A 27,108-nucleotide genomic window follows, 5' to 3' on the forward strand; every position below is an offset into this window, starting at 1 on the left:
GAGATACTCGCACAGCTGCACGTTAACTCTTTCCCCCATAAAGATGGCATCTGATGACCTCGCCTGTGTGATGAGTTTTGCCTCTTCAATATATATCAATAAAGATGGTAGTTTCTGGGTTTTTTCCACAGGTAGCTGCACAGGCAGGGACCATGTTCACTATGCAAACCTAGTAATTTTGTTGTATAAGCAGGCCTGAAACAGCTCAGTTCGGAAAAGTGCTTCAAGGCTTACTCCTAGTTGAGCTCCAAGGGGTAAAGGTTTAAGTGCATGGACCCACAGATATATGGATAACTGCAGCTTTGAGCTCATTTACTGACTAGGCTGTATGCTAATTTATACATCTGAATCCAAATGTTCCTGTACTCGCTCTGCCAGTAGGGCGAGGAACATTTTTCAAAGACAAGTTTGTCCAGCTACGGCAGAATAGAAAAGACAAACTGGCCAAAGCATCATATAAGTAAACACAGTTCTCACGGGATGTTCGGCATCATGTCATGACTCACTGCAAATCTTTGCATAGTTCTTTGGACAGAGAACTATGTAAACTATCATATGCTACTAGAATAGCTTTGGCCATTGTGGACCACATATGGACCTCACCCTATGAGAGAGATGTCTCTTTACAACTACATGTCAAAACATTGCAGGGGGTTAATTAAGGTAGCCCAGGTGTCCTTATGTCCCATGATGCTCCCAGATCAGATTGGGTGTCTTATAATCTTGTGTTATTTCAGTTTCATGGTGAAGATAGGTATTTGATTCAGTTTTATTCATGATGTGCCAGATCACAACAAGTCACCTCAAAGCACTTTATATTATCAAGTAAAGACCGTCAAATAATATAGAAAAAACTCCAGCAATCAGATGACTAAACACTTGGCGACAGTGGGAAGGAAGAAACCTCTGGCAGAACTAGGCTCAGAGTTCTGCCAGACCGCGTGATGCTAATTCTGAAATTTTTTTCACTGAGATGGTGTGAGGAGAGATCTCAGTGATTAATAGTTGGGATCAAATGAAGTGAATGTGTAAAAAAAACCTGATCACAAACCACTTTAGAGCTTTTCTGCTAATTCAGTTTCTTTGCACCTTTGTCACGCTGAGTAATTCACAGGACATTATCATTCTCAGGTGGCTGCAGTGACTTCCTGTGTTCTTGTTATGTCAAGTAACCAAGATTTTTCATCTTTAAAGAATTTCTTTAATGTGAAAATATTGATGATATGTTTAGGAATATTTCCCTTCTGATTAATGGACAAAATCTTTGAAGTTTAACTTTAAAGAATAGCCTTCCATTTGTTAGATATCCCGCTTTTTATGGGTTTGGTCTGTTTTGTACTTGAAATATGATAATAGCATTACCTGCTACGGCACTGTCACATTAAAGGTGCCGACATTTACTTGGTTAAGCGGTAAATAGTGCAAATGACTCCTCCTGCACCAGTAAAAATGAGTCTGCCAGTCATCCATATGGTGCACTGACTTACACCTCAGCCTTTAGAGAGCTGATAACAAACCCTGAATTGACCACAGCATCGCCTTGCGGATTTAATTTCTTTCTGAGATGCCAATACATAAATATCACATCCTGCACATTAGCCAGAGGTGCTGACATGTTCTTGGCGAGGTTTGAACTTCTCTGCAGCGAGTAAACGTTGCAAACTGAACAAGAGGTTGAATCCGCCTCCTTCATATTTGCTCTGGAGCCTCAGTAATGTTTGTCCATCAACAAAAGGTCAACCACATATTTAATTTCTCTGAAAGTACCGCACTCCCCATTCATCTCTATATAGTAGGTGGTGGACCTGAGAAAGTCATGGACTGAATGCATTCAAGCAGATATTTACATGAACACACGCAGACGCTACTCCACCTCAGGCCTCCCATGGAAAAAAAAAGAAGAAAAAAAACGAAAAGTGATGTATGTGTTTTTCAGAAAGGACACATGGGTGAAACTCAACATGCCTCCATTCTTGTCTCGTTTTCTCAGGGTGAAAGGTATTCAGGAGGGAGAGGACAACGTCTCCCCGCTGGACAATTTACTGCCCTTCTCTGGGAATTCTACATGATCCAGGTATGGGAATGGAGAGTGGGAATAGCTGGAGCAGTGAATTCACTCTGGCAGTTTTATCTTGATTGCCAGATAAAACAGTATCTGGTGTTTTAAAGTCCTACACGAGAGTCTTTAGCAAGAAGCACTTTAGCTCCTTCTCACGTTCTGGTTTCTGATAAAAATCACGAAAACACTGTCATTAAAAAGGCCAAGAAAGGTGCAGGGAGGCTGGAGATTCCTTAGAAGACTTCTATTTAAAGCAGCAACATATTTGCGGAGAAATAAAAACCTTTCTTAGTTCATCAATCAAAGACTCAAATGCTGAGCCTTTACTCTGTGAAAGCACTGTACGTCTGGTTGTTCTCTTTGTAAAGTGTTTTGATTATGAGGGATAAAACCAATCCTTTATAAATATTAAGGCGTATGAAACAGCACCACAATCACTTCTTTGGTGATTAAAATTTGCTGTACTTCTTGATTTTTAGGTGCAAATGTTGTGTAAAGCATTCATCCTTTAATGGGTTTCTCTGTATTTTGCCCTCGTTCTTTCCCATGCTCACCGCCGAGCCAGATGCACAAACACAGGTATAGATCAACACAGGTATATACATGCGCTAATACCAGCACATACACACAGTAGCCTGACCCAGCAGCCCAGGTTAAATAGGGAGGAGGAGTAGGAGGATGAACTGCTGGGACTCTGGTTATCTTCAGTCGGTAAAATGCATTTTCCCAGAGCAGCACACGCAACAGCAGATTCACATGGCTGCCTGTGTGACGCAGAGTTCATCTCTTCTTTCGCTCTGTTAGTTTTATCTGATCATGAAGATTCCAATAAAAAATAACCTATGACCCCTGTGCTGCACCGTGCATACTATATATTTAAATAAACCAAGCATGTGCAGACACCAAGCTGAGCAGATGAGCAGATTTTAATATGTTGAAATGCAAAAATGTCTCTAACAAAATAACAAAATGGGCCATTTTTCACTTTCTCAGAGAGACACACTTTTATGTTGACTTCTTCCAATTTAATGTCTCCATTATATATATATAAACATATTTTTGTTTCTTTTAAAAGAGTTACCACTAAACTAGACTTATCATGTCTCTGTTGTATGCTTGTGTCCACTTACAGCTTATATCTATGCCATTCTGTGACAATATAATTTGAAATATGACCCTTGACCTTTGACTTTTTGCATCATCATCATTTTATCCTTGCGCTAGACTTTTTTCTATGAAAGCTTGTCAGTTAGATTATGAATCCTTATGCAACAGGCAAAAATGTGTTTTGTGAGATCGTTGTGTTCTTTGACATTAAACCCATCGTCATCTTTAAATCAAAGTGAACATTCTTGTTAAATTTGAAGAAATTTCCCCAACATAGTCTTTTCTAAATGCTTATGGTAGCACTTTCGATAAAGGATGGTCCGTCCGTCCATTAATCTATCCGTCAATCGATCAATCAATGCATAATCTGTGATTTATTGAAACGTGGAAAGGCAAAAGGCCAGTTTCTTGAAGGAAATCCAAAGCTCTGCTTTGGATGTTGGCTGCAATCCGATGGTGCTTGTCTGTGTTTATAATTTTACCCTTTTTCAACAAGATCCACCACTGGTTGAAATGTAGCCACAAACCATGACAGAGCCTTACGGATGATTTACAGATGGCTGTAGGCACTCACTGATGTAACTCTCCAGACTCCTCTGTACAGTTTGGTGACAATTTGAACATAAAATTAAGTAGCTTAAGTAAATGAAGTCCCACTTAAAAAAAAGTTAAAATATTTTTATGACATATCCTTGGCGATTTTAATTTGGTTTTGGTACTAACTGAGCAGGAAATAAGAGTGTTTAGATGTTTAGATGTCATAACATAACAGAGGGAGAAATGGATAAGAGTATAAAACTTAGCAAACCAATTCAGTTATGGGATATGAAAATGGCTAACATTAGCCACCATAAATGCCAGCTGATATCAGACTGGCTACATTTGTGGCAGTAAAAGATTGTGTTGTGTGTGTGTGTGTGTGTGTGTGTGTGTGTGTGTGTGTGTGTGTTTTAATCCTTTTTAAAATTTAAAAGGATTTACTTTTTAAAATGAAATCTATTCTAATCATTTTAAAGCAACTTGTCCATTCTTATCTAGCTAAAAAAGTGTTAAATAATTAGGTGAGAAAACCTTTTCTCGCTGATCATTTATCTTTTAGCAGGGTCTTTGTACAAAATTTCTAAATACATTATTCATTCAGTTCATTATTCAATAGTTCAGTTCAGAACTATTAGCCTCTTCCTCCCTCTCTGTCCTTGTGGTCGTGGTTTTCCCCTTGTCTAACATCTGCTGTGCAAAAAGAGCAAACCCGTTTCCAATGTTTAGTTGGAGGGAAACACACTCCAGTGATAAAACAGGTGTGGGTGGCTTTTGTTAGACTCTTGTCTTACGCTGCTCGACTTTATTCCCAAATGTTTTGAATTGTTTGGAAAGGCTGAAGTTGACGGGGATTTGCTGCCTGAGTGTGTGTGTGTCTGCATGTGTGTATGTGTGTTCATCTCTGTGCACTTAAAATAGCAGTGTATAATACACTTATCAAACAAAATGTCACTGTCCTAATGGCCTGGTTACTTGGTTTGATCAATATTTGTCAATTAGTGTGACGCATGTTCAGTTTCCATGTCGAAACTGACAAACATACAGGGTTTCGTGGCATTTTTAAACATGTTGCAATGCAAACGATGAAGATTGGTGATATGTTATTTTTGGTTTGAATTTATCGGAAAAGATTTTTACACAATTCAGCATTGCAATTAAAACCTTATTGTTGGGTAGGAAAGACATTGAATCGACAATGTGCCATGCCAAATTCATATTATAGCATCTAAAAGTGCTTTATATATCTATATATTATATCTGTTACAAATTCTCTGATTTCAATATGGATTTTAAGCTATTTTTTGACATTTGACTTTTATTACCAGCTTTGACTAAACAAGACCATTCAGAGCGACTCATGCTGCCCAGAAAAATGGTTAATGCCTCAGCTGTTGTTCTGTCTTGTTAAAAATGTCTTCATTTTTTTGTTTTGTTGTAGCTTGTAAGATTAAACATCTTTGCCCCAATCTGCACAGTGAACATGATACTGGAACTGTTGATCCTCTTAGGAGTCATGTTAAGTATGTAAATCCAAGCCCTGAGGTATTTTGTATTTTAGAAAAACATTTACACATAAGTTAACTTGTTAACACAAGTCTGCAAAATGAAACGTGAAGCAGTCATGGCAGTTCTTTACATAGATTCTGAGTGATTTTAGGTAGAGAGTCAGCTGACACCGCTACTTTCAGAGGAATCTGTGATATAATAATACGATTTCATTTTCTAGTTTTACAATAAAAGTGAATATTTTGAATTATGATGTACTGTGCACAGACACAGCAGTGCTAAGCGTCGTCTCTTTTCCGAACCATGTTGTACCAAATTAATGCATTATGAAAATGCAGGCCTACATTTAGAGCCATAGCCTAGTGGTGTTATGCTGATAGATGTGGGCATCATAGTGTATTATAATATATTGCATCCATCAGAATATGTGCAGCCACTACAATTTCAGTGTCCTTCTTTTCAAATCATAGCTGTATGCCTGCAGTTTTTTGAGCAATGGGGATATATAGTCAAATATTTTTTCTGGTAGGTTCTTATTAGTAAAAATGTTGTAATGTTCTTTACACACTGAAGCTGTTAAATGATGAAAAACATAAAAACCTTTGCACTGCATTTATACCCACTAACACAATTTTCTGCATGTCTGCAGATTAACACGTAGGATGGCTGGAACATATTTTGTTCAAAAGTTTTGCAATTGTAAATGCAATCAGTTGGAGAGCTGCGGAGCTCAATATGGCTGCTTTTGTTACGTCACTTGCGAGGCATCTCACGTGTAGCACCTTAACAGTTTCAGTTGAGAGCTCTGTTTTCCTTCAGAGCTATGGATTGCATCAAGGTACGAAGTTAAAGGCTAGGCAGATGAGGTTTCAGACATGAATCGTAGACCCAGGCAGGGGCATTGGGAAGATAAAACCACTGGATGGAGCTCCTGACAGTGGGAGGAGGGTGTGATGGGAGAGGCTGAGAAGGGTGAGAGCTTTACTCAGGTAGGTCTGCCCAAACATGACTGCTTGTTTACCTGTCAGTTTGTTGCTTTTGTCTGGGCCTCCCACGAGAGACAAAAAAAAGGAGCTTTAGCTCTTTGCAAGCAGGACCACCAGTGTTGCCAGTGTGTGCGCATTTTCCCCAATTGTGTAGTACAATTTCCTATAAGATAGTGCTCATGCTGAAATTATTGTCTATAAGTGTGTCCATCCATCTATACTTTCTCACGTGTTTCTGACCGTGTAATTGTACACATAAGGTTTTTTTGAATGGCCTGTTACATGAATGCATGTGAATTGCACATGCAAGGACAGCCCACAGCTCCTGTTGTGTTTGTTGCTGGGCGGATTTGTGTACAAATGTAAATACGTGTGACTAATGAGTTTTTCAGGAGGAGCAGACAAAATACGCAGTAGAGGGCTGAGGAATTGGGTTTAGGGTTAGCATTGTGTGTTTGTGTGTCTGTGCTTCTTTGTTTCCATCTATATGCAATGTAAGTGTTGCAATTTGTCATTTAAGACATGCATTTATTATGAGGTCCTGCCTGTGAGTTATTGTCACTGATGGTATATAGCAACATGAACACATAGTGGAAATAATGATCTAAATTGCATTTTTCTGGGAACTATTTGACATGAAAAAGGATAAATCAATCAATCAAAATTAACATCAGGTCCATTTTTTTTTTCTTTTTTAAAGCTTTTAAGAGACTTAGCTCATGCAACACATAGCATGTCCTTGGGTGGAAAAACACTGAAGAAGACATCCAGCCTTCACATCAAAAACTCATCTTTTAAAGTAGTTCATCAATAAGTGAAAAATTGTTTTGGCAATAAAACAACAAACAAATCCTTGTTCTGTTCATCTGCTATGATCAAATGTTAAGTTCTCCTTGCACACAGTATAGTATCGACAGAAAAAAATCGATACTATATTAAATGCAGCAATATGTTTAACAAAAAAGTGATTAAAATGAATCTAATTATTTTAAATTATTAAAAAAATATTAGTTTATTTTATTATTTTATCTATCATGTACAAGTAATTGACACACATTACAAGAACAAACTATTTCATTTCAGCTTTTAATGTAAAAATGTTGATCTTTTCTTTTTTGGAATAAAATTAATTGTAACTAAATGAAATACCTTTTTAAATTGAACTGGATATAAATCTGTGCTTTTCAAATTTGGTTTGTGAGTTGTGACAGCTTTGTACATATGGAAAAGAAAATTTCAGAACATAATAAATCAGAAATGCTTAAATTTTACTCATATTTTTACTCAAAGGACTTATATGTAATAGTATGATTTACTCATTAAAGCAGGCATTTTTGCCTATAACATAATAGGAAAATTACAAGTAAGCAGGTATCATAATCCAACAGAGCCAGATGCAAGTCTAAAAAAACTATAAAACCACATAAACATTTATTACTGGAGATAAGATTATATGTATCTATACATATAATAATAATTATTATTGTGTTCTTGCCATATGACTTTTTTCACAGCACAAAAAGCACAAAAAGGGTGAAACCACATGTTTTTTTAATGGTGACAATATCTGTGAGCTTATATGCATAACCTTTAAAATGTTTTCATATGACTGGTATCCAGTCATATCCAGAAATCAAAATTGGACACTATGACACATGCAAGCCTTATAAAACCTTAAACATTTATTAATGGTGTGAATATTAAATTATTATAAAAAAATATATATTTCTACTTCAACAAGCTCAATGTAATGTTTGTTTAAACAAAAAAACCCTGTTCTTGACATTTAATGTTTTCCACGGCATAAAAACATTTTTTTAATGTCGGCAATACCAGTGAGCTTAGCCCTTAAAACGGCTTCATTTAAAAGGAAGTCAGTTATTTACACTTGTTCTTTTCCTGCTATGACGAATCAAAATTTCTGCAGTAAAAAAAAGTGGTATTATTCCACAGAGACTTTTTGTTTTGTCGTTACGTATGCTGTAGGCTCAGCAGCATTCAAACGACATCATCGCTAAAAGTTCCCTGAGCAGGGTTCAATGGGATGCTGAGTACTGCTTTTAAATGGGGAAATAATGTTGAAGACATTACTCATCGGAAACCCCCTAATCGGTTACATTTTGTTCTCAACAGTTTTGTCAAAGGTTATTATTTGAGCTATACATTAAAAAACCCCCAAAGCTTTAAAGAACTTTTGCAGCTCCTTATGTGACTTAGATTGTGGATCCAGCGTCATTTTCTTAAAAGAACAAAATTTGGTTGAAACTTTTTAAGATTTTTTAAGTAGAATTATGAATATGAAAATCAGCTATTCCAATATAAAAATGACTAATGTACTAAAAGTATTTGCTGGAAAAATAAATTTAAGCATACGTATATGGCTCATTAAAAAGCTATGGGGCTAAAAATAATAGAGACTTTCTGGTGATTAATAAATAATCTGTGGTCTTAAAAACAATTTATATAACAAAAATCATGATATCCGTGTTTGCTTATGGTCGAACTCTTCTGGGTTTACCGTGTATAGAGTCTTTCCTGGTTCATTTCAGCAGAATCCAGTGGTTTCAACGAACCTCTTTCCCAAGATCCATGGAAACCACAAAGTTGCTAAATGTTTTTTATATGAATAAGAGGCAACGACAAAATTTTCACAATGCATCTTCTGAAGTGACGTAAAGGCTCTTTTCAAAAGGGGGAAATAACCCTTAAACTGAAACGGCGCTTTCAATTCTAAGAGGTAGAACATTAAACAAGTTTTCTTGCAAAATTGAGCAGCAGTTCAAAGGGATTGCAACAGTGTTGGATCCATTTTCATGTGTTCGGTGCTTGTGCTTAACTGTGTGTATCTTAAGGCTTTAGCTGCTGTCTGTGTGTGTGTGTGTGTCTGTGTGTTGTGAATATGCGTTTGACAGAGTGTCTACCTGTGTGGCAGTAGGTAAGCCCAGTAATCTCTGTTTGTCTCAGTCTGAGAAGTATAATGCTGTGACTCATTCCTAGAGCGGGTGTGCTAAAACCCAAAGCACTCGATCTATCATAGAAATCAACAGTCGCCACTGTAATTTACTAAACTAATCCTCAAATGCCAAATTAATATGTTAAGTATAGGTGTGATTAAATGATGTGAAAGATGAATGTAGACTGCTAATGTTCAGCCAGTGTTCCCATCTGTGGTGAGTGAGGATGAGTTAAATGTTATAATCCCAGAGATCTTTGCTTTTTCTTTCATTCAGGCCCGTGTCTGTGATGCTGTGTGTCCTCTTTTTTGAAATGGAATGTATATTGTTGAATGGTTGGAATTCTTTCCTCTTCGGCATTGATAGTTGTTGTTGGCAGCAGCTCTAAAAGCTGTTGTCTACACTGAGCTTAAATCTGAATTTTGGAGGCACTTATCTGACATTGCTTTCTGTCTTTTGGTTCAGTGTTTTTGATATCTGCACTTTACAAGCTCTTATTCAGTCTCTTATGTGCATGTGAGAAATGCCACGTACACAAGCAAGCAGGCATATATCGCAAGAAACAGTGCCATGGATTTTCACTATATGTAACAAATACATGTCCAGAGGTTATTAGTTTATTTCAATTGTGAACATATAGACTCAGATCTTCTTGTTTAGGTGTGTTAAACATGAACATGTGGCAACATCTGCAAATAGCAGTTGTTAAATATCATACTGATTTAATCCACAGCTGTGGCTCAAGAACAGCCGTTCAGATACAGATAGTCAACTAATCTATCACTCTGATCCAGACTAGATTATATCTGAAATCATCAAATAGACTGACAATATTTAATTCTATTTATTTATTTTTCATTTTCATTTCCTTGAAAATAACTTTATTGACTTTGGGGGTCCTGATGCATTAACTCTTGGGCCAGAATGAAAAGGTTCTGCAATGGCCCTCTTTTAATGTTAATTTAAAAAACCCAAAAAACTACAGTTTGTTTTTAGCAAAGCAGCACAGTCATAGTTTTGCGACTGAAAGATATGGGCACAGATATTTTTCTGACTGACCTTATTACATATACTCGCTGGTCACTTCATAAGGTGTACATGTCAAACAGCTCATTAACTCTAATATCTAATCAGCCAATCACATAGCAGCAACTCATTGTATTTAGGCTTGTAGACATGTTGGAGATGACCGGCTGAAGTTCAAATCAAGTTTCCGAACGGGGAAGGACAGTGATTAAAGTGACTTTGTTGTTGTTGTTGGTGTCAGATAGGCTGGTCTGAGTATTTGAGAAAGTGCTGAAAAAAACTGAGAAAAATAGAAAATATGCAGTGAGCAGCAGTTCTGTGGGAGAAAATGCCAGAGATCTTTATCCTCTGGAGTATGTGCATCAGACTGTTTTGATGTTAACTCAAATAACCACTTGTAGCAAATAAGGTGTGCAGAAGAGCATCTCTTAACACACAGCACATTAAACCTTGAAACGATCTACAGCTGCAGAAGACCACAGTGGTTGCCACTCCTGTCAGGTCAGAATAGGAAACTGAGGCTACAGTTCAAACAGGCTTACCACTGGATAGTAGAAGGTTTAAAAATGTTTCCCGCTTTGATGAGTTTTGATTTTACAGTCAGACAGAAAGGAACACACCGTTGAGGTGTTTTGGCTCTACAAAAAGCATTTGATACTTTTAATCACAACTAGAGATGGCACGATACCACTTTTTTATGTCCGATACCGATACCGATATCATAAATTTGGATATCTGCCGATACCGATATGAATCCGATATAGTGTTTTTTAATCAACAAAACTGTTTTTTTTTAATATCTTGCTGCATTTTGTATAAGTTCATACTCAAGTTTAAAACAACAACTACACTAAAGCTATTCTGTTATACCTATATGCAAAAAAATATATATTTCATAGTTCAGCAATACTGATCAATCTAATAAACTTAAACCTACACCATCCTCCCTATTCTGGTATTTTAAAGAGCACTTAGCGTAAATATTAAGCAACCTAACTAATAGGGTTCCAACTCCCAGCAACAACAAAAATAAATAAATAAAAAATAGGGAACCACCCCTCACACTCCACCTCATGATGCTTAATCAACGTAATCAACCTTAATTTGATGCAGTGTGGAAAAAAAATGCACAGAAATCAATTATTTTTCAAGAAATATTAAATAGATTCAACATCTTTCTTCAACAAAATTGCAGACTGCACAGATGGTACCTTCCCAAAGGAAAAAGTACTATAGCTTACTAGGGTATATATTGTAACGTTCACAAGAACCAGACGGTTGGGGTCTCAGTTTGTCCGTTTATTCGGCACATAAGCCAGCGGGTTGTTAACTCAGGGGGAAGCGCTCTCGAACTACACCTCTCTTCAGCCTGGCACACACACAGAACAACCAGGTCCCCCTACCCCTTCCTGTACACCACCCTCACTACTTCCTGCAGCCCAACCAAACATGAATCTTAAAGGAACAACAACAGTGTGCAGAGAAAACCAACATGTCACTGTCCAGTAACACTTAACCATCGTTACACTGCCCCCCCAGCAATAAGTTCCTCGTCCCCGAGGGAACGACACAGTCTCTGAGGCGGGGCGGTAGCCTACGTTCCCTCCTTGACCTCCTGAGCCCCTGAGGAGGACGCGGAGCTTCGGGGCTTTGGGGTGAAGAGTCCGAGGGGGGGGAACGCAGCCCCGGTCGGGGGCCCCTCTGAGCAGGGTCATGGACGCTCTGTACACGTCCCTCTGGAAAGGAGGGGAGGGACTGTCCTCTGTAGGGGGCCATCCGGTCTCTGTGCAGCGCTACTATCCTCCCCCTAGGAGGCAACTGCACCCTGTAAACAACCTCCCCCACTCGCTCTAGGACGCTGCAAGGCCCCACCCAGCTGCTATCCAGTTTAGGACACCGTCCCTTCTTCCTCTTTGGGCTGTAGACCCACACCAGCTCCCCAGCACGGAAGTGCCTCCCTTTAGTGGTGATGTCGTAATTCCTCTTTTGGCGCAGGCCTGCCTTCGCCAGCTGCTCTCGGGCGTAGGAATGTGCAGAATCCAGCCGGTCCTGCAGCTTCCTTGCGTAGTCCCGGCCCGGTGGTGCCTCTGGCGCGTCCGGGGGTTTCCCAAAAGCCAACTCTGCAGGAGTTCTCAGCTCTCTCCCTAACATGAGCAGGGCAGGCGTACATTGGGTGGAGTCCTGCACTGCCGACCTGTAGGCCATGAGGGTAAGGGGAAGATGGTAATCCCAGTCCCGTTGGTGTTCTGAGGTAAGGATGGCTAGCTGCTGGGCCAGCATCCTGTTAAACCTTTCCACCAGCCCATCGCTTTGGGGGTGAAGTGGGGTGGTGCGGGTTTTCTTAGTCCCAAGGCGTTCACACATGGCAGCAAATACCTTGGACTCAAAGTTACGCCCCTGGTCACTGTGGAGGGTCTCTGCTGTTCCAAAGCGGCTGAACATCCCCTCCACTAATACATCAGCGACCATCTCAGCCTCCTGATCTGGGATGGCGTATGCTTCCGGCCACTTGGTAAAATAGTCCATGGCCACAAGAACATAGCGGTTTCCTCTGTCTGTGCGAGGAAATGGGCCCATGACGTCCACAGCTACTCGCTCCATTGGGGCTCCTGCTGGTTGCTGCTGAAGCTGAGCCCGGGACTGGTCTTGTGGCCCTTTGTGTGAGGAACATGCATCACAGCTGCGGCAAAAGTCCTCCACATCCCTCCGCTGTTGACCCCAGTAATAGCCCTGGCGGAGGCGGCGAAGAGTCTTGGAGACCCCAAAGTGGCCAGAGCCAGTGCTCCCATGGCAGGCTCCCAGCACAGCTGACCTCAGCGACCTTGGCACCACAACCTGCCACCTCTCCTCCCCCGTGGCAGGATCCTTCCAGGCACGCTCCAACACCCCCTCCTTCAGCCTGAGAGCTGCAAACTTGGCCCACAGCCCCCTGGTACAGATGGAAAACCCAGTGACCTCATCCCAAAGGGGTTGCTCCCCCTTCTCCAGCCACTGCAGGACCGGCAGCAGGTCTGTGTCTTGTTCCTGCCATGCCCTCCACTCCGCTGCATCCACCACCAGAAGAACCCTGCAGGCGAGCTGTGCTGCTCCGTCTATTGTCGTGAGTTCCCGCTTTATTTCCTCTCGCTTCTCACAGTAATGGCAGCCAGCTGCAGCACATGGGCGGCGAGAGAGGGCGTCTGCGTTAGAATGGTGCGTCCCTGCTCTGTGCTCCACGGTGAAATTGAAGGCTTGGAGCTCCTCCAGCCAGCGAGCCACCTGTCCCTCTGGCTCCCTGAAAGACATCAGCCACTGAAGGGCAGCATGATCAGTTCTGACAACAAATGCTGTGCCGCACAGGTAGTATTTAAAGTGTCTCACCCCCGCCACCACAGCCAACAGCTCTCGTCGTGTGACACAGTAGCGCCGCTCGCTCCTGTTCAGGACCCGGCTGAAGTACGCCACCACCTTCTCCCCTTCCGGTCCAACCTGCGACAACACCGCTCCCAGCCCCACATTACTTGCGTCAGTGTCCAGGACAAAAGGCAGGGCGGGGTCAGGGGGGGCAACGACTGGGGACTCTGTCAGCGATCTGCGGAGGGTGTCGAACGCCTGCTGACAGTCCTGGGTCCAGATGAAGTCACGGTCCTTCTGCAGCAGGTGGAAGAGTGGTGCGGCTATGGAGGAAAAGCCCTTCACAAACCTCCTGTAATAAGACGCCAGTCCTAGGAAGCTTTTGAGCTGTTTCTGGTCTGCTGGTGTGGGCCACTCGGTAATGGTGTGAATTTTTTCCTCCAAAGTGCTGATGCCCTCACGACCCAGCTTGTGGCCCAGAAACTCCACCTCCCTCCTCATGAAGTGGCACTTGTCGGGATGCAGCTTCAGGCCTGCAGCCGCCACCCTCTCCAACACTTGTCTCAGGGCATCCAGGGCAGCATCAAAGGAGCTCCCGTGCACTAGAAGATCATCCAGGTAAACCAGACACCGTTGCCGTGGGACGCCAGCCAGCACACTGTCCATGAGCCTCTCGAAGGTCGCAGGAGCGTTGCAAAGGCCAAAACTCAGGACTTTGAACTGCCATAGTCCCCTGTTAGTGCAGAAGGCTGTCTTCGGTCTGGATTCCGGGGACAGTGGCACCTGCCAGTAGCCACTCCGCAGGTCCAGGGTGGAAAACCAGGAGGACCCGGCTACTAAGTCGAGGGACTCATCAATCCTGGGAAGGGGGTAAGAGTCTTTCTTCGTCACTTTGTTGAGTGGTCTGTAGTCCACACAGAAACGCATCCTAGGACTTTTTTTCTTAGGCACCATCACCACCGCGGAGGCCCACGGGCTATCAGATGGTTCTATGATGCCCGCCTTCATCATTTCACACAGCTCCCTGTCTGCAGCCTCCTGATGAGCCAGGGGCAGGCGGCGGGGGCGCACTTTAATAGGCTGGGCATCCCCGGTCTCAATGACGTGCTCTACCAAGTGTGTCAAGCCAACATCACTTTCTTTCAGGGCAAAAATGTCACTAAACTCTTTTAGTACCTGCCATAGACTCTCTTGCTGCTGTGGAGTCAGCCCCTCACAGTTCTTTGACCAGATACTCCTCACTGCTGAGAGCCTCTCCTCCTCCTCCTCCTCCGCTCGCTGTTCTGCTGGCGGGTCTGCAGGGGTCTCTGCGGTGGAGGTGGACGCCGCGGCAGATGCTGTGCAGACCGGGGGAGGAATAAGCAGCACCTTCTTCCCATCAGGGAGTACGAGGAGGCCTTTGCCTAAGTCCAGTACCCCACCAATGGCTCGTAAAAAATCCAGCCCAAGGATGCAGGCGTCCTGCACGTCAGCCACCCAGGCAGCATAAGACACACCGAGGTCCCCCACCTTGAACTGGAACACTCCCTTCCCTCTCATTGGGGCCAGATCACCGGTCACAGTCTTAAGTTGCACGTTAGTCGGTTGTACAGCAGCTCCGGTTGGGACAATATCGGGTCGGACCAGCGTTGCATTGGATCCCGTGTCCAGCAGGGCCGTACAGGACACCCCCGCAATCATCACTGGAACATGGCAAAAGCCGCCAACCTGGGTCCAGCCCACAGTGATGGCCGCACCAGGTGGAGGTGGCGGTGGTGTGGGGATGTCGTTCTCCCAGGCCCGTGTACTCCCGCCTACACGGGCCCGTGGGCGTTTCCCTGAACCGCTGCAAGCTTGGGGCACTGCCTGATGAGGTGTCCGACTTGTCCACATCCCCAGCAGCTCTGAGGTCGGCGGTGTGGGCCAGCCTGAGGGGAAGGCGACTGCAGCGAAGCTGTCTGCACCAAACTGCACAGGCCCGCTGGCGTCTCCATCTGTTCCACAGGTGCTGACACAGCCCTCACCACGTGTGCGTCGTCAGCGCCCCCAGAGGATCCTGCAAGCATCTCCCTCTCCAACGCTATAACCAACCAGTATATTGCTCGGCCGGCCACACTGAGTGTGGCCGGCCGAGCAAGCTGAGTTTGCATGCGGAGCTCTTTAGGGCTCAGGGCCTGCAGGAACTGGTCCCGAGCTAACTCCGCCTGCACTGATGGTGGCATGCTGTCATACGCCCTCCGGCAAAGGCACTCGACTTCATGGGCCAAAATGCGGAGGGGCTCACCTGGCAATCTGCGTCTGTTGTGGAACTCCGACCTCAGCAGCACTGGTTGGTTATACTGCCCGAAGCGCCTCTGAAGTGCTCCGACCAGAGCATTATAATCTCCCCTCTGCTCCTCGGTCAGCAGCAGCAGGCATGCAGCTGCATCCTCACACAGGCACAAAGCCAATTGGAGAGCTTTATGTTCCTCAGACCAGCCAGCTGCAACAGCTAACAGCTCGAACTGTGCGATAAACACTTCCCATGGCGTCTTGCCGCTGAACTTAGGCGTTTTTATATTCGCTGCAGCTTGCTGGGCACCGCCATGTTTGTTTACATCACGTGACGGCGCGCCAAGCGAGGTCGACTCCTTCCCGCCGGAATCGCGGCCGCTGTGCGAACAGTTCCCGAGCCTAGTCAAACCTGGAGAAAATCCAGCCTCGGCAGACAGCCGCAGCGCCGTTTCCCTCACTCCATGGGCGGGCGAGCGCGGACGAACCTCCCTCTCCTCCGTCTCCTTCTTAATCCTGCCCGGCAACATCCTCGTCTCGTAACGGCAAGCGTCGCCGGCAACAGGGTCTCGGGCGTTCTGGGGTTCTTTTTTCTTTCTTCACTTCTGACACCAATGTAACGTTCACAAGAACCAGACGGTTGGGGTCTCAGTTTGTCCGTTTATTCGGCACATAAGCCAGCGGGTTGTTAACTCAGGGGGAAGCGCTCTCGAACTACACCTCTCTTCAGCCTGGCACACACACAGAACAACCAGGTCCCCCTACCCCTTCCTGTACACCACCCTCACTACTTCCTGCAGCCCAACCAAACATGAATCTTAAAGGAACAACAACAGTGTGCAGAGAAAACCAACATGTCACTGTCCAGTAACACTTAACCATCGTTACAATATATTAGACTTAATAGTCACTATATACAGTAATTGACTTCTATTCATTTTACATCAAATTAAAACTTTGGGTGTAAGATTCGGATAATTATTTATTAAAAGCTAGACATTTTAAATGAGAATAAGAAAGAAAAGTATGTCTTTGTGCCCCCTTTTCCCTGTTAATGCCCTATCGGCCCCCCTGGCTAAACTTTGCTAGATCCGCCCCTGCACAGTTACCAGCGTCAGCTACGTAGAAAAAGATCCTTGAGTAGAAAGTAATAATAAATAAATTCTAACAACAGCTGATCAAGCTTAAACGTGCTGCTGTTGTTCAGCCGCTGGTTTCCTCTTTCTGGTGCAAAGTGGGCCAAAAACAAACCAGAGAGACGGACTCGCGACAGAAAAGCTGATCAGCTGATCATTAAGCAGTTTCATGATTGAAGTCGCAGCAAGAAGAGGCAGTCGCTCCATATATCGTTTGGTAAGCTTAACGCAGGAATGCTTTACAAACATTCAGAGATGGACTTACACACTTGCTTTACTTCTCTCGGGGATAACTTTGTCGGAGATGAAATGCCGGGTTGCTAGCAAAGCTCCACATGCTATCCAGACCACCGACAGGTCCCGCATGCCACAGCCGCTCTATCACGTGATGCATACTGCTCCGACGTGCTAACGTTCTGAGGTGAGTTACTGCGTGTTGCAAGTTTTGTGAGGTGCTTTCGTGATATTTAATGGATCGGATTACATTTTTTATTTTTCTCCGATATCCGATCCAGTAATTTAGGTCAGTATCGGACCGATACCGATACGTAATATCGGATCGGTCCATCTCTAATCACAACCTTTAAGCAAATTAAGCAGGAATTCTGTATGATTGGCCATTTAGATGACATTTATCAATATGCATATATAAATAACACAGATTCTGGTTCATTAAGGGTAGTGTATGGGGTGCCACAGGGTTATGTATTTGGACCATTGTTGTTTGCATTATTTGTTTTCCAGGTTTCTGAAGTGTATTTTATTTGTTCATGACCCAACTGTTTTGTTGCTGGGAAAATTGAAACACCTTGGAAATCAGTAGGTCTACTGATTGTTTAAAAATGGCTTGAGTCTAATAAATTGTCCCTTTGCCTTGGAAAAGGGAAAATAAATGAATGAAAATGAAAATGAACAAAGCCGAAAGTTCTTTAACCTGAATTTGTGGGAGTTAGTGTTGATAACAAATCTAACAGAAATTGCATATAAGTTATGCCAAAGCTAAAATGCCTAAATCTATTCCAGTACTGTACAAAGTGAAAATTCTTATGTCAAAAATTACTTCACGTATTGTTCCATATATGACTTACTGTTTACTGTGGACTTACTGAGGTGTGTGGAAACACAAGACAAACATCAAGTTTTGCCAAAAATCCATAAGAATGATAACAAAAAACCCTATCAAGAGTCAACAAATCCATTATTTATTCAGTTAAATATACTGAAACTCAAAGATTTTGTAGATCATAATTCAAATTATGTACAAAGCATATAATAGACAGTTACCACTTAATATCAACAAGCTGTTCAAAATCATAATGAAAGCAAATCAATAGGAAATTGTATTTTTGAATACCCCAAGGTTGGCATCAATTAGAAGTGTCATTCTGTTACTGGGGTTACTGGGGTATCTATATCCAGATTTAAAGATATAGTTCATTTAATTTCTTTAACGTTACGTGATGATTGTTGTATTGGGCTCGGTGTTATATAAGCTGTAGCTTCGCCCTACACCCTTTTGGTGTGTTATTTACTTTATTTTTCATCATTGAATGCAAGTCAACTGAATAAAGATAATAAATCGATCTCAATCTCAAAATGCTAAAGATGCTAAAAATGACAGTGTCAACACAGCGTTTAATCTGTTATTAGACTCAATTGGCTTCTCTCAAAATGTAAAAGAACCCACCCACCACTTTAATCACACTCTAGATCTTGTTTTAACATATGGAATAGAAACTGAACATTTGGCAGTGTTTCCTGAAAACCCTCTCCTGTCTGATCATTTCCTGATAACACTTACATTTACAATAATTGATTACACAGCGGTGGAGAGTAGACTTAATCACAGTAGATGTCTTTCTGAAAGTGCTGTAACGAAGTTTAAGAATATAATCCACCCACTATTGTCATCTTAGATGCCTTGTATCAACACAGAGCAGCTACCTGAACGCTACTCCAACAGAGGTTGATTCTCTTGTTAATAATTTCACCTCCTCACTACGTACGACTCTGGATACTGTTGCTCCTGTGAAAACTAAGGTCTCTAATCAGAAGTACCTGACTCCGTGGTATAATTCTCAAACACGTAGCCTAAAGCAGATAACTCGTAAGCTGGAGAGGAAATGGTGTGTCACAAATTTAGAAGATCATCATTTTGCCTGGAGAAATAGTGTGATGCTTTATAAGAAAGCCCTCCGCAAAGCCATCTTACTATTCATCACTGATTGAAGAAAATAAGAACAACCCCAGGTTTCTCTTCAGCACTGTAGCCAGGCTGACAAAAAGTCAGAGCACTGTTGAGCCAACCATCCCTTTAACGTTAACCAGTAATACTTCATGAACTTCTTCACAAATAAATTTTAACCATAAGAGAAAAAAAAATACCCATAATCATCTCACAGATGTAATATTATCTACAGCTACTCTTAGTACCATTTATATTTATGTAGTCTTTTTCTCCAATTGATCTTTCTGAGTTAACTTCAATAATTACTTCCTCCACACCATCAACGTGTCTTTTAGACCCCATTCCTACAAAACTGCTCAAAGAAGTTCTAACACTAATTAATGCTTCAATCTTGAATATGATCAGCTTATCTCTAATAATCGGCTATGTACCACAGGCCTTCAAGCTGGCTGTATTTAAACCTTTACTCAAAAAGCATCTCTAGACCCAGCAGTCTTAGCTAATTATAGGCCAATCTCCAACCTTCCTTTCATATCAAACATCCTTGAAAGAGTAGTTGTCAAACAGCTAACAGATCATCTGCAGAGGAATGGTTTATTTGAAGAGTTTCAGTCAGGTTTCAGAGCTCATCACAGCACAGAAACAGCTTTAGTGAAGGTTACAAATGATCTTCTTATGGCCTCTGACAGTGGACTCATCTCTGTGCTTGTCCTGCTAGACCTCAGTGCAGCGTTCGATGTTGTCAACCATAATATCCTATTAGCGCAATTAGAGCACGCAGTAGGTATTACAGGTACTGTGCTGCAGTGGTTTGAATCAGGTCAACTCCTTGAGCCTGGTTCTGCTGGTTCTTCTTCCTGTTAAAAGGGAGTTTTTCCTTCCCACTGTTGCCAAAGTGATTGGTCACAGGGGGTTATATGATTGTTGTTGTTTTTTTCTCCGAATATATTATTGTAGGGTCTACCTTACAATATAAAGCGCCTTGAGGCGACTGTTGTTGTGATTTGGCGCTATATGAATAAAATTGAATTGAATTGAATTGAAATTGAAATCGATATCAATAATAGATCTTAAACTGAGCATTTCTTTAACATTTTCTGTCATGAGTTACTCAAATGGCTTCCACAAGCCTCAGATTTCAATCCAGTAGAGCAGCTTGGGACAAAAATATCATATTGGTACAACATGGACATAATGCTTAAGATACTGGGAACAAATTTACCTTCACATCGCTCCCCTTCCCTTCTGTAGTCATTGCTTTCATCCTTCTCCCACTCTTCCTTAGTCACGCTCTGCCATATATCTCTATCTCCCACTCCCTATATCTCTCTTCCTATCTACATCCATAGCCCTCTATTCTACCCCTTCCCCCTCTCCATCCATCTATCCTTTCCTCCTGTTTTGTCAAACCAGCTGCTTCTCTTTCTCTCTCCTGGGTTGCTGAGTTGAGTGCTGAGGAGGAAGAAGCTAAATCCAGCTGCACATATTTCACAGGGACAGAGAAAGATGTGGATCTGAAAGAGAGGGAACATGGTGAGACAACACATTAGACATTTGGGGATGGATGAGGTTCATACGCAAGAAACGGGATAAACACAAATTAATTGTGAAGAGCAACAAAGAGAGGCACGATGTGGAAACCCAGAGACAAATTTGGAGTTTGGAGGGGGTCTGGGGAGGCTTTTGAGCTTTGATCTGGGCTATGCATTGTGTGTAGGTGTGTGTCTGTGTGTGAGAGAAACTTATTGCCAGAGGCCAGGGCTGCAGGATTAGGGAGCAGCTCTTGTCTTCTGGCACAAAAAGCAAAAAACAAAAAGTACCCTCCTTCAGTTTTTGTCCACTTCACACTTATTTAGACACTGCTTAAAGAATCTTATTTATTACAACATCATTTAAATTCAATATTTTGGTATAATTAAAACAATTCAGCTCTTTCATACTCAAGCTATTTTCATGTATAAGTCAGTTTACTCAGTCTGATTGATACTACTCAGGTTGAAAGAAACTTTTGTGCAACATCTCTTATGTCTGTGAGGAAGTTTTGTCATGTCTGAAAAATAAGCCTGTTTAAGTCTGGAATTATCAGGATGCCACTGATTCTTTATATGTAGGTGAAGGAAGCAGTGTTTGATTAAACGTCAGAGTTTCTCAGGCTTTCCTATGATCTAACCTATTAAAACATAATATAAGGCAAGGCAAGGCAAGTTTATTTGTATAGCACAATTCAACAACAAGGTGGTTCAAAGTGCTTTACAGAGACATTAGAAACAAAAACAAATAAAAAGCATGATTTAAAATTGATTAAAACAAGCAAACAAACAAACAAACTAAATATAAAATATAAATATAATTCTTTAATATAACTGTTTATTGTTTGTATGTATTTGGGATAATAGCATTATATCTTTAAAATTAGTCCAATCTGAGAGATGTAAATACACCGGATGGTCTAGTGCTGCTGTGAAGGCAAAATGTAGTTTTCCTGCAGGTGTGTTTTTCATGAACGACATTTCATGCTCAGTCAGTGGATCTAACCTTTGCTCTGTTTTAATCAGGTAAAGTAGTGCTCCAGTAATCCATTGTTTGCAGCCGTGCTGCTGTGAGATACATGAGAGTGTGTCTGTGTACTCCTGCTAGTCAGACTGAGGTCTTGTAGAGATTGGAGTGGCCTTCAGGTCAAAGGTCAGATAAACACAGCTGGCACTCTCCTCCTGGCTGGCTTAGGAAAGCTGTTTTCTCCTCTTTTTATTTTCTCCACCTCCTCTCTCTTCCCTTATCTCTCCCTCCCTCGTCTGTGTCAGTCTTATTTTGTGTCACGTCTGCCTCCCTCGTGATCTTTCTTTTTCTCTCAGTCTTTTAGTTCAGCAACTTTCTTGCCGTCTTCGTATTTCCTTCTCTAATCCCTTTGCAATTTTCTCACCCACCTCTCTCTTCGCAGCCCTTTAACTCTTTCATTTACCTTTTTGTTACTATTCTTTCCTGCTAGTTCTTCTTCCTTTTCTGTCACTGTGATACTTTTTTTTTTTTTTTACAGTTTGCTCTGATTTTCCTCTCTATCCCTCCTATTTCCCTTGTTGCTTGTTGCTACTCCTCTTCACATCTGTTGTCTCTTTTCTCTCTCTGGCTCTTCATCATCTTGGTTCAGACTGGAATGTTCCCCTGATCGCCAGATCCCTCTCATCATCTCTACACTTTTATTAATAAATCATTTTTTTCTTATTTCCGTCTCCTTTGTGGAGCTATCTACACATTGTGGCCAAAACTATTTGGATACCTGATTTTTACACGTGTACATTGACCGGTTTGAATGCAATTACATGAGCATTATTAAACCTGGCCTTTGATGTTGGACTCAAAGTCAGAGCTATCAGTATATCATATGGACATATCCTTTCTTTAGGATCTTAGGAGTCTTTCAGAGTTATTGTAAATATTATCTTGTGGTTTGCAAGTTAAGCTGTTCATTATGCTTGTTTATTATACAATTTCTTTTGTTAACCCCTGTTTATTGTTTTACTTTTACTGTATCTGTATAGTTTTGTGGCTGCAGTATTTGTGGTAACTTATTCATTGTGCCGCACATTGTGCTTCCACCTGTAACGTCGTGCTGTATAAATAAAGTTTTACTTTCTTGTTTGCTTTTGATCTTTATACCTAAGCACATGTGTTGTCCAAGTGTACAAAATTCATTGTTTTTGATAAATGTTTATGAAGAATTATTAAAAGCTGAGTATTTTAAGCATCTCAAACAGCCTGGAGTGATCTTTTTACTTGCTGGCATGGACTGATTTTCATAGATCATCCAGCAGACCTGTATGTGACAATGAAAATATATGATTTAGTTGGATTTGACATTACACAGTCTTTAATCTGCCAGCTCTTTAGTACAAAGTCTTTGTAATGTAATGTGACTTTGCCCTTGCAAGATTGGCACAGGTTACTATCTGGTGATTTCAGAGAGTGGCCGTGAGAGTCATGTTTCCTGCCTCCTCAACCACCTGCTGCTTGCCTAAACCAACCAAAGTTAAGAACTGATTTAAGGTTGCTGTCCAAAACTGATCCTCCTGATAGTGTCTGGATTTAATGAGTGAAAATGACTTTCTTGTCCATGCAGTGGCTGCTGAGATATTTCAGCAGACCAGCATTGCCATCCTTCTGAACATAGCATGGGTAAAAGAAATAAGAAGTATCTACTTCTTTTTCCTGTGTTTCCCGTGTACTGTTTGATAAATACAAAGGGTTTACTGATGTTTAAACACCTGATTATGCGGGCTGTTGTTGGAAAATTTGTATTGGATTAATTTACACTAAATTGTGTCCTATAATAGGTCATTTCCCACGAGTCTTTGTTCTCAAGATCTTAAGGCTGGTTCTGTTATGAACTGAAGAACAAGTGGACACCTTTGACAGGCCGTCAGCATGTTCTTATAGAGACTTCCCCCTTCAGTCAAGAAGATTAGAGTCTGTACACAAGATTTATGCGTCTAAGTGCTTTGGTGTGTATGTGCACGCATATGTGCGTTAGGAAATATTTGCTCTAAATTGTGTGCACATCTGTAAGTTTGTTTCAAGATTCTGTGAGCTACACGCCGGAGAGTCTTTCATCCAGTTATCATTTCTAGTGTCTGCTTCCCTCATACAATTTAGTTGATGAAGATGTCTCCCCAAGAATGTCAAACAGCAGCTTCCTCATTGTCTTTAGTTGCTGAGATTCCATCCATCAATGCCATCTCGTAGGGGAACCGTATCCCAAAAAGCAAAATGTGGGCAAAGAATATCTTTGTGTGAGGCTCACATGTGTGTCATATTATCTCCATACAAATTAGGAAAAAAAAGAAAAAAAGAAAGCTTCAGGAAGAAAGCCACCAACTTTCCCCTAAATAGAAACAGTTTCATGTGCTTTGTTATTGCTGATGTTCAGCAAATTCTGCTAAAATGCCTGCCTTGTGCCTTTGAACAACAACATTATTTTTGCTTTCTTCACAACTGCTGGATTATAGCCAGACTTTAGAAAAGTGTTTGTTCTTTTAAAAGCTTTTAAAAGCTATCTGTCCATTCATCCATATACTACTGCTGCTCGGCAGACTCAGAGCCACCCAGACCTCGATGTGAGGCTTTGACATAGTAGTTGTCCCCTAACTACTGCCTACAGCACACTGAGGGGACACCAAGGTAACTGAGCCTTTTCATGGTGTCCTGGATCTATGTAATTTCTTTTTGGTTGGTCTTGACCAAAACACATCATGACCAGATCTGATTTCCTCCTACCTGGAAAACAAGAGCCAATCATAATGTAGGACAATCTCAAAATGTGAGATCATTCCCACAAAAGTCCCACAAAAACTCCTGCCCACCTTACCACCACCCGATGGGTTGAACATGTTTCTCTCTTTTTGCAGTGCACTGGCACCATGGCATGTGGTACAACAGCTCTGTGGGCTGCTCTTGCTTGTGCTGTTGCTGGTCCGACAGTTGGTTACGGGGAAGAGCGACGTTATAACGTTAATGTATGTTACAATGACGTTATAATATGCAAACAGCTGAAATGAAACGAGTGTTAAAAACAAAGAAAGAATTTTTTCATGCTTCTTCTGTTCCTACTGAACTCAGTTGCTCCTTTCCCTGTTCTGCCCACTTGTCAACCAGTCAGCTATTTGACTGGTTGACATGTAGGTGAGCTGCTAACTATTGGGTTTTTGGAGGACTGCACGGGGGCATGTTTGCATAAGTTGAAAACCACTCTTTGCCTCCACGAACGGGTTTGTATAGGCAAATACCTACACAAACATGCACAACCACAGTACCATAAAGCAAGCATTAGTTGTCAGACAGCAAATTGTACATTATCAAATCTATGAGAATACTTAGCTGGACACTTGAATTGTTTTAGCTGAGACGTGAATTCCTGTATCAACTTCGAGAATCATAGCAGGAATATTATAAGTGTACAGTTCTTACTTCTGTGTGTAAAGTACTTTTGAATGGAGCTTGACTGCCCGGCTGGTCAGCAGACAGCAGCACACAGTTGTGGGTTTATTGATGTGAAATAGACAATTGATAAAATATCAGCACAGAACAATAGAAGACAAAAGACTTAAGTGAAAGCTGTGTGCTTAAGTGAATAAATATTCAAGCGGGATTACATAAAGGTTAACAAAAGGTTACACCTTTCTGCTGGAAGATGTCAACTGAGAAAATATCCTGTTTGTTAGAGTTGTGGTCTAATTGAGTGAAGCACATACGGATGTGGTAATTGTGTTTAAGGACATTTCTACAGTAGGTGTGCACTTTTTCTTTCTTTGGGCGGTTTCAGCATTTGATGTTATGAGTTGCTGCCCTTTTGTCAACTTTTCAAATACTGTTTTTAAGCACACAGGATGCGTCACCGTGATGCAGTTTTTTGTTTTGTCTCAGGAGGCGTGCCTGACCTTTGGAACTTCCAGTGGTTTCAGGGCATTTTCTTAAAGATCTCTAGCATGTAGCAGTCTTTTCTCTGCTCGGTGCTGGTCTGATTGCTTTTCTGTATGCAGATGTCAAGGCTATTCAGAAACACTGTCTGATTAATTCATGCACTCCCCGCCCTTTCCTAGCGCTACAACTAAATTTACACCTCTTCTGATTGTCTCCAACCAGCTCTACCTGCTTAAAATGAAAAGTGGCCTGCTTCAAGGTAGGCTGGGGCATCTGCATTGCATGCAAAGGAACTGGTTGGCTCCTGACAAGAAGCCACAGCTGCCAAATGAGAGACAGCTTCATCATTGTCTTCATGTTTCAGGTGGATGGCAGTGCTGACAGACAGGTGGAATAAATTGGCAAGGAGATCAAGGAGAGACAAGCTTACATTTCACCCCCCCTTTTGCTCTTGTTCTTATAGATTGAAGGTGTATTTTTATTCAGATTCAGCAGGCAGATGATAGAGACCGTTGGCCTGGTGGTGCATATGTTTTGTTACAGTGAGTGAATGCAAAGCATTTGCTTGTACCAATTTCCAGAGTATATAGCACAACACACTTTGCATAACTGTAGAGCCTAATAGCTATGTACATGTGGGGCACGATAAGATAAAAGAAATGAACTTGTACAGTTAAATTCAGAGTTATGAATGAATGCACATCAGACTACTAATATTCAGTTTTCTTTCCTTTTCACAATGATCTGTTGTTGTCTTTGTGTGAGGCTGGCGTATAGGAAAACAAAAAAGCGGCAGCTTCTCACCTATAAGTCATACATAGTGTTTCCTACATTTTTAAATGCTGTTACTTTATTTTTCCCTGAAGTAAACAAACCTTGTTCAGTGTGATTCCAACATAGTAACTCATCAGCAATGACCTGATGACTGTGGGAACCATGGGCAATATTTCAGAGTTTCTGATGAAGTCAGCAGATATCTGGGCCAAAACTTCCTGTTATGCTTGCAGGTCATTTTACATGAAAGTGGATACATTTCAAACGCTAGTATTGTGTCACAACAATGATACAATATTAGCGATTCTGAGGATATATTTTAGCAAATGTGTCATCAATGATAATCATTTCCTCAGAAGACTCTGTGAGTGGTATAAATAGCTGTTGAGTCCTTAATAGTCACTGTTACAGGCTGTAGCAGCAGAAAAAACAACAACAAAAAGACCCTGAAGGCAAATGGTGTTCGTGCACGCTAAGTCTTTTGAAAAGCCGCATCTGTATCACATTCAGTTTTCACACATTCGGCACCTCCTATATAATGAATAATATGTTCAGTTTGTGCTGAAGATGTTAGATTATGGTTGTAAAATGGCTCAGCATACATGCATAGAGGTACGGGGTCATAGATGTATGAGGTCTAAGCAGGCTTTTGCACACCCCTGTCCTAGAGACCTTTGGTTTGTAGTGTGTTTGTAAGGTGGGAGAACTCACTGGTGTGTCTTTCCAGATCATTTTGTTTGGCTGTGCTTCCCAAATCTAAGCTTGACTGCTATTTCTAGATTGCTTTGTGTAACTGATGTCTTGTAACTGCATGTCTGTAATGAATGATGAATCATGC

General features: G+C 41.7%; 1 protein-coding gene across 4 annotated transcripts in view; it reads left to right on the forward strand.

The window, feature by feature from the left end:
* Positions 1 to 27,108, forward strand: part of LOC308386691 (uncharacterized protein) — a 77,247-nt gene that overhangs the window by 2,015 nt on the left and 48,124 nt on the right. For all 4 annotated transcript variants that reach the window (XR_013969842.1, XM_080866403.1, XM_080866407.1 and 1 more), the window contains exon 2: positions 1,991 to 2,074. Coding sequence is in view for 1 of the 4 variants with exons in the window: in XM_080866408.1 (XP_080722534.1) it covers positions 2,066 to 2,074 (9 nt within the window). In the remaining 3 variants the exon portion in view is untranslated. The remainder of the gene's footprint in view (positions 1 to 1,990; positions 2,075 to 27,108) is intronic.

Source organism: Rhamphochromis sp. 'chilingali', assembly GCF_963969265.1.
Source record: "Rhamphochromis sp. 'chilingali' genome assembly, chromosome: 19".
Lineage (NCBI taxonomy): Eukaryota > Metazoa > Chordata > Actinopteri > Cichliformes > Cichlidae > Rhamphochromis > Rhamphochromis sp. 'chilingali'.